Source organism: Rhinopithecus bieti, unplaced genomic scaffold, assembly GCF_001698545.2.
Source record: "Rhinopithecus bieti isolate Rb0 unplaced genomic scaffold, ASM169854v2 scaffold_5132, whole genome shotgun sequence".
In the NCBI taxonomy this organism is placed as follows: domain Eukaryota; kingdom Metazoa; phylum Chordata; class Mammalia; order Primates; family Cercopithecidae; genus Rhinopithecus; species Rhinopithecus bieti.
In genome coordinates, this window is record NW_016804791.1 from 1,084,812 (window position 1) to 1,092,851 (window position 8,040).

The 8,040-nt window shown below is 43.5% G+C and overlaps 1 protein-coding gene and 1 pseudogene across 1 annotated transcript in view; one reads left to right on the plus strand and one right to left on the minus strand.

The window, feature by feature from the left end:
- Nucleotides 1-1,948, minus strand: part of LOC108528540 (60S ribosomal protein L37 pseudogene) — a 10,987-nt pseudogene extending 9,039 nt beyond the window's left edge.
- Nucleotides 1-6,339, plus strand: part of DESI2 (desumoylating isopeptidase 2) — a 64,879-nt gene extending 58,540 nt beyond the window's left edge. The window contains 1 exon segment of the mRNA XM_017870405.1: nt 2,936-6,339. Within this exon segment, the coding sequence (XP_017725894.1) occupies nt 2,936-3,169 (234 nt within the window). The 3' untranslated portion in view covers nt 3,170-6,339.
- Nucleotides 6,340-8,040: the final 1,701 nt, after the last annotated feature.

Consider the following 8,040-nt stretch of genomic DNA (forward strand, 5'->3'; position numbering starts at 1 on the left):
AAAAAAAAAAAAAAAAAAAAAAAAAACTTTATCTACAAAACCAGGTGGCTATAGATAGGACTCTGTTTTGTGCTAATCAAGCCACACCCTCAGGGGTTGGAATGAAGTCATCTTCACCTGTAGCACTTGGCTATATGGAGGAGGGTAGATTACTGAATGAAATTAGGACTCGGGAAGGAGAATGAGGGAAATGGCTGTTGAATAGGCAGCAGTCGCTATCACTTTAACTAGATAGTCTTAGTCACGACTTACATGATTAACCTCTAAATATGCAGATAACCCTAAATATGTCCCAGTGCTTTTTTTTTTTTTCTTTTTCTTTTTTCTGTTGAGACAAAGTCTTGCTCTGTCACCCAGGCTGGAGTGCAGTGGCATGATCTTGGCTCACTGTAACCTCTGCCTCCTGGGTTCAAGCGATTCTCCTGCCTCATCCTCCTGAGTAGCTGTGATTACAGGTGTGTGCCACCACACCTGGCTGATTTTTGTATTTTTAGTAGAGACGAGGTTTCACTATGTTGGCCAGGCTGGTCTTGAACTGCTGACCTCAAGTGATCCACCTACCTCCGCCTTCCAAAGTGCTGGGGTTACAGGTGTAAGATACCACCTCACCTGCCCGGCCTGTTTGGCAGCATTTTTAAGAGCAGATGTAGTTGATATACACATTTTTGTTTTGTTTTGTTTTTGAGATGGAATCTCACTGTGTCATCCAGGCTGTAGGGCGGTGGCACAGTCTTGGCTCTCTGCAGCTTCAACCTCCTGGGCCCAAGCAATCCCCCTGCCCTAGCCTCCCAAGTAGCTGAGGCTACAGGCACACACCACCACACCCAGTGAGAGAGAGAGAGAGAGTGTGTGTGTGTGTGTGTGTAAACAAGGTCTTACTATGTTGCCCAGGCTGGTCTTGAACTCCTGGCCTCAAGTAATCCTCCTGCGTTGGACTTCCAAAGTACAGAGATTTACAGGCATGAGCCACCGTGCCTGGCCTCATGTACACATTCTTCAATTTATTGATTTTATTTTTTTCTGTTTTTTTGAGATGGAGTCTTGCTCTGTCGCCCAGGCTGGAGTGCCATGGCATGATCTCAGCTCACTGCAAGCTCCGCCTCCCGGGTTCATGCCATTCTCCTGCCTCAGCCTCCCAAGCAGCTGGGACTACAGGCGCCGCCACCATGCCTGGCTAATTTTTTGTATTTTTAGTAGAGACGGGGTTTCACTGTGTTAGCCAGGATGGTCTCGATCTCCTGACCTCGTGATCTGCCCTCGGCCTCCCAAAGTGCTGCGATGACAGGCGTGAGCCACTGCACCCAGCCCAAATATTTTTAAGTGTCTACCTCTCTGTACTCCCAGGCAGTGTGATAGGTGCTTGATAATCACAAGTGGTTAGCACATGCTACCTTCCCTCAAGTGAGACCATCTCACTTTCCCTATAGTTAAGACAGAGACATACTATTTAAAATAAATGTAATAACCATTAAGAGGTAGGACTAAACTTTTAGGAGAAAAGGTACACGTTGTATAATTATAGGTGCCAGCTTATTAAATTTTAGCTAATTTTTAGACATAAGGTTCTTTGAAACCTCTTTCCAAAGTTATTACCTAAGAAATGCAGATATCTAAGCAGATATCTAAGATGGTACTCTGAGATCACGTGATCATAATCTTTGGTTTAATTGGAGGCAAAAACAACAAAGTGGCAGTGGGGCATGAACAGAAGCCCAGTCCGTTGTCTGCACAAGAGAAAGAGGATAATAAAGAATAAAGTTAGGGGCGTAGAATAGACCCAGTTCTTACTATTTGAAATAGGAGCGGGGGAAGGGTTCAAGAGTCCTAAGGAAATGTAGGGATGGGAAGTGGGAAATACAGACGCAGATCAGCAGCCGGGAGGGTTCCTCCTGGCACCGATTTCTACCCCTGCTGGTGTCTTCAGACTGAAGCGTGGCCAGGCTTCCATGCCTTATCTGACTCCAGGCCTACTTCCGCAGAGGAGTCATGGAGCCAGGTCTTCATTTGGGAAAACGTGTGTGTGTGTGTGTGTGTGTGTCAGAGTCTCACTCTGTCACCCAGGCTGGAGTGCAGTGGTGTGATCTCGGCTCACTGCAACCTCCGTCTCCCAGGTTCAGGCGATTCTCTTGCCCCAGCCTCCCGAGTAGCTGGGAATACGGGTGTGCACCACCATGCCCTGCTAATTTTTTGTATTTTTAGTAGAGACGGGGTTTTATCATACTGGCTGGTCTGATCTCGAACTCCTGACCTTGTAATCCGCCGGCCTCAGCCTCCCAAAGTCCTGGGATTACAGGCGTGAGCCACTGCACCTGGCCCACACTTTTTTTTTTTTTCTTTGAGACACGATCACCCAGGCTGTTTTTTCTGGACCAGGATGAGCTCCTTGAAACAAGTGAGTCAGGGAGAAAAGTAAAGGGGTAAAATGTAGACCAGGAAAAATGGAGTGATAGACACTGGAGGAAAGGGAAAAGTCGAAAAGAATCTGTGAAAAAGGAGAACTCACAAATAGGAAAACATCCAAGATTGACTCTTCCAGTTGCCTGGAGCTTCTGTTACTCTAATAATACATTGTATTAACAAGCGTCTTCTGTGTGTTCAAAGTACTTTTCAGTGTGTCTCACGGCAGTTGCAGAGATCAAAGAAAGGAGCCAAGTGAAATTAGCTTGATTTCAGATATGAAAAGTAAGCAACTTGACAAGGTTCTTTAGAAAGGAAGGAATGGAGCCAACAGTAGGGACCCCAGGTCCTGAGTCAAGAGCCCCAGGTCCTGAGTAAAGAGCTGCTTGTTATCAAAAGCCTGGAGTAACACCACTGAAGGCTACTCTGCAGTGGCTTCTCTGTAAGCCACCTCCCTCCTCCCACCCTCCACTCCCTGTCAGTGGACGAGGTAATCTTAACCTCTCTTACCTAATACAGAACTCTTTTTCTTCTGTAGATTCTCTGTGGGAAAGAGATTCCTCGCTGGATCAATCGGCTTGCCTACTTCAGCTCCTGTATACCCTTTCTACAGAGTTGTCTCCCGAAGGAGTGGCTCACGCCCGCAGCCCTGCAGTCTAGTGTCAGCCAAGAGCTCCAGGATGAACTGGAGGAAGCAGAGGATGCTGCCGCATCCGCTTCCATGGCAAGCACTGCAGCAGGCTCCAGACCCGGGCGCCACACTAAACTATAAATGTCTCCAAAGTCACACATTCAGAACTGTCTCTGGCAGTCGAATATCACTAGAGAAAAGTAAATAGAGAAGCATCCTTTGGATATTTTGTATGCAAAGATGGCTCTCCCCAAATCCCAGTTTTCAGCTCAGGATTATATTTGTAATCAAAAAAAAAAAAAAATCACTTGCGCAGGAGGGAGAACTTTGTAAGAAGCTGCCCTCTGTTTTTTTTACCCACTCGTCAATCTGGATTTACTTCTTCTGTTTTATATAAGCTCTGTTAAGTTATGTTTACAGTATTTTGTATCGCTGTTTACAAATCTTGCATGGACTCCTGCCACGTGAAAGAGAAAATCGTGTCTTCAAAAATTAGGCAGGTAATCTTTGTATACTTCTGACAATTGCCAGATCTATGGCATAAATAATAGGCACACAAAAAGGTACTTAAACAGTTATAGTCACCATCACCTGCTTAAGAATGGTCTTTTAGATTTGTGTTTGTTTTGTTAAAGTTGTTGGCACCAGGATGCAGAGAACCAGACTGGCCTGAGGTGAAGGAGCACACGGTCCAGTTCCTCTTCACACCCTCGTCCACTCTGAGTAGCTCATCTCCCCAGGTGCCCATGGAATACATGCTTTCATCCCAAATATCCGTCCACCTAGGTGGGGTGATATGTTCTTACGTCTCTCTGACTTTGATGCCACTCATTCTATAGTTTAGATGTTTTTTATTCAAGATATTCTTGGTAGTAACTGACAACTGTGTTGCACATGCATTGGGGGAGGGGCTTCATTTTTATTTTAATACACATGTATTTCCTCCTTGCACAGGATTTTGATGGCATAGAAATACCCTAAGTGGTAGCCTTCCAAGTTAGCAGTGAGTTGACATTCAACTGCTTTTAACTATTCAGGCTACCTTTTATATTAAACCTTGAAAACTAGAATCTAAAGTCCACCCCAAAAAGGTAGTTGATATTTTATACTCTTTATGTACCATATCAGAAAGAGTATGTTGGCGTTTGTCATGGGAGTCATTTCACGTCATAATAGAATGCCTAGTCTCATTGACCAATCGTTAAAAAAATCATATTTGTGTCTTAAGATTCATATTTATATGTTCTCTCAAATGTATGTCTCTTACGTAACATACTCTAAGAATGAAATTGTCACCACAGATAAATCCTTGTTAGCAAGGAATCTGTCTGCTCCAGTCTACTCCTAGTTTGACCCTTGGATGTAACAACCAAGTCATTACATGTCAAATTCAATTTTTCTGCCTTAAGAATGAATGTCCTACGTAAAATATTGGATACAGTGTAAAATTATCCAAGGCAGTGACTTCAGCTTTATATATATATAATATAGTTTTAAAGTTATTGACATTTATTTAAACTTTTAGATTGGATTGTTTGCTATTGGTCTGTGTGAGGATACATAATCTTTCAGTAAACTATATTTTTAACTTTTCCATAAGCTGATTTTGATTCATTTTATTAATGTAAGCACACCCTGTTCATAGGGAAAATAAACCTTGGGTTGTAAGCATTGGCCTGAGGACAATGAAGCCACTTAACCTAATTTATACTTTCGACTGTTCTGTTTCCAGAGAGGAAAGCCCTTACAAATTACCCTTAGTTCTTTAGGGGGCAGAGCACTTGTTTCAAGAGGTGTGACAGAAGAAAGGAATATATGAACGTCATGAGATGTCCATTTGGTTCAGGTCTAAAATTGAGATATCAGCAAAACACTAAGTCTCTAGCAGTGACTTGTTCACTAAAAAGAGTCCTATCCCCAAAACCCAGGTTAGTACAAAGCCTTGGATACAGTTTGCTTGTAATATTTTTAATAATGTGAGGAGTACAGTTTTTTTCTAATTCATTCAAGTACATATGATTGAAACCTGGGCTACTGACACACACAGTAGCCGTTAGTTAGACACTTCTTGGTGAATATCAACATCCCATCTGTGCTTAACCAGAATCCAGCGAGTCAGCACACAAGTGATTTTATTATTTTGTCGTATTTACTTTCATCTGCAGCATTTGGAGTTTAAAAATAATGTAAAGGGTTCTAGTAAAAATAGTGTCCTAAGGCCAATTACCATACTAACAATCAGCAGATACAATTCTGGACATGAGACTCCTTATAATCTAATTATACCTGAGGTTGAGAAATAAATGTCTTCCTTTAGAAAATCTCATTCAAGTCAGGTTCTTCTCTACAGTTCAAAATTGAGAATGGATTTAATTAACTAGCATTTAGCCAGCTTTTTCTTGCCCTTGGAGAAAAAGAATCATCTGAAACAGATCTCAACCTAATCTCTGTTAAGAAAAATCCTATATGAACAATCTGGTCATGAATATACATATGGTACGGAGTCTCTCTGTTGTAACCAGGTGGACATACTTCTCATGGTGGGGTGGACAGTAATACATGTTAGAGGGTCAGAAGCTACTGGTTTCTGCTGTTTGTTTTAAACACGCTTGGGGTTTTTTTTTTGACCCTTACAAGGGGAGCATCAGCTTTGGAAAGTGTAACTGTTGGAGTGTAGAAGGCAGTGGTGTATGATCTTAGCCTCTTCCTGATGCCTGAATCCAGCCAGCTGTTGCTCTGACCCACAGCAATAGAGCAAGTTACCCATCACCAGCATTTGTACAGAGCAGGGAATTCTGGTTTTAGTCCATTGGTAGCATTGTGTGTATGAGGAGATTCAACACCACAGACAGCTAGCTGCAGGACTCGATATCCATGGCTGCTTCCATCACAAAACGGGTAGAAACACATTCACTGCTTCAGGGTTCTAATCTGTGTGTCTCCTTATGACTCCATTTCTGTAAGATACTCTGTAACTTTGATATATGCTGTATTTTCTTTAAAAGATTTAGATTTTTGTTCAGCAAGCTAGCCATACAACCATTGAGAGCACAGCTCAGTTATTAGGCTTTCATTGTCTACTCTTTCAATACATGTACATCTTTACTGTTTGAAAGGTGTTACAGCTGTCGAAGAATCTTTATGGACCTGAAGATAATTTCTTGTGAAGTTGAACGCAAGTGTACTGTCATTCATAGTGTTTATATCAAAATACCAGGAATCTTCACTTTTGCTACCTTGATATAGCATTGGGCTATCATGTTACAACATTGAAATACATTGATTTATTAAAAAAATACTTTTATAAGAAATGTTTTATAGTGCTTTCTGACTTTCACATTACAACTGTTGTGTATTTGTGTTGGGTGAGGTGGGGAGGTGTATTTTTAAAACCCAAGGCTCCCATGTGCTTGGCAGGAGCATGACAGCCAGCCCCCTCCATCCTGTCTTCCTCTCACATGCACATGCACCTTGATTCACCTGCATTCCTCTTGTGCGCAGATCTGTGGGCCAGTGCCTTAGCTGTCAGAGCGTAGCCACACCTGCTCACAGGTAGGAGTGCCAGCCCTGGCTTCTGGGAAATGGAGGCAGAAGGGCAAGCTAGAATGGACTCCTTCCCCCAAGTGCAGGGGACAGACCTGCAGAGGAATACCCCCGACACATGCACACACACTCGCTTGTCTTGAAGCAGCAAAGCAAGCAGGAGCCTGAGTGAATGAGCTCATTTCCCACGGACCTGTCCTCCAATGCTTGGCACCTCCAACCTACCCCTTCCCCTTTCTCCTCCATTGACCTTTCTGCACACTGTGGAGTAATATTTTCCTCTACTAATTCAAAAATTTCTCTTGAATTAACTATTGTTAAATTAATGAATACCAGCCTTTTGTGACCCGTCAATGCCTGTCCACTCTGCTAAGCAAGAATGATCTATGTACAACTTACTTGTTCTGGCCTCCAGAACAATAGGCAAAGGGGAGCTCTTCCCCCAGGCTAACACAGGTTCCTAATAGACTCTCACAAGGAGGTTACAAATTCAAAGCTGGTAAAGCAACTTCGGGATCTTGCTTAGAGAAAGAATGCCAAGTATCTGGAGGACAGTGGTCTTTCGTTGTGTATTTTTCATTACCTGCTCCTGAAGTTCTCCTAATCACCCAGATATTGACCTTGTTCTATAATAACTTTGCAGAAGTCAATGCTAATAAAGATTAACAGCTTCTGGCTATACGTTCCAGGAATTAAATCAGTGGCAGACAGCTACTTACTTACTTATGGAGTCAAAGCCCAGAGCATTGCTGAGGCCTCTCATACCTGCCCCTCAGTCATTCCTTCCTGTTAAAGCCAACAGGGGACGTAAAGAGTCTCCTCTCACCATACTCGGAGGCATTCATCCTCCTGAGTAGATGAGCCCCTCTATTCTGGAGCCCTGTCGTGATCTGGGAAGGCGTCACGGTCCCATGCTGGTGAGGACTGGTGTAGAATCCCCATCTTTGAGTGCCTCCCTGACACCTGACCCCTCCCTTAGGAACAGTTGCCTGGTTCTAAGCCACTGGCTACCAGACTGTTTCCTTCACACCCCAGATGTCTAGGTGATCTGTGGGATTTATACCTGGACAGCCTTCAGGTACATCTGAAGCCCCACCCATGAGGCTGTCTTCACAGCCTTGTAAATACGTAGACTCGGGAGTAAAGTTCCCAAAGCCACTACACCAGGCTCCTCAAAGTGGAGTGGAGTGAATGAGGCCTGCATTACTCCACTGGAAGAAGATGCATTTGATAGGGAAGTGAAGAACCAATCAGACTAAGAAAAGCAATTTGGTCTACCTCACACTCTTCAGTCTACATGGCCAGTGCATATCCACTTCAGCGGGGCTGGGATTTTCAGATCAAAAAACCAGAAGATGTATGGGAGCCAGGCCACAAGACTCAGGCATAAACAAAGACTGAGGAAAACTCTCAAGCCTTCCTCTCCCTCTGCCAGGATCAGTGAGTAGGTGCCACAGAAATACCCTGGC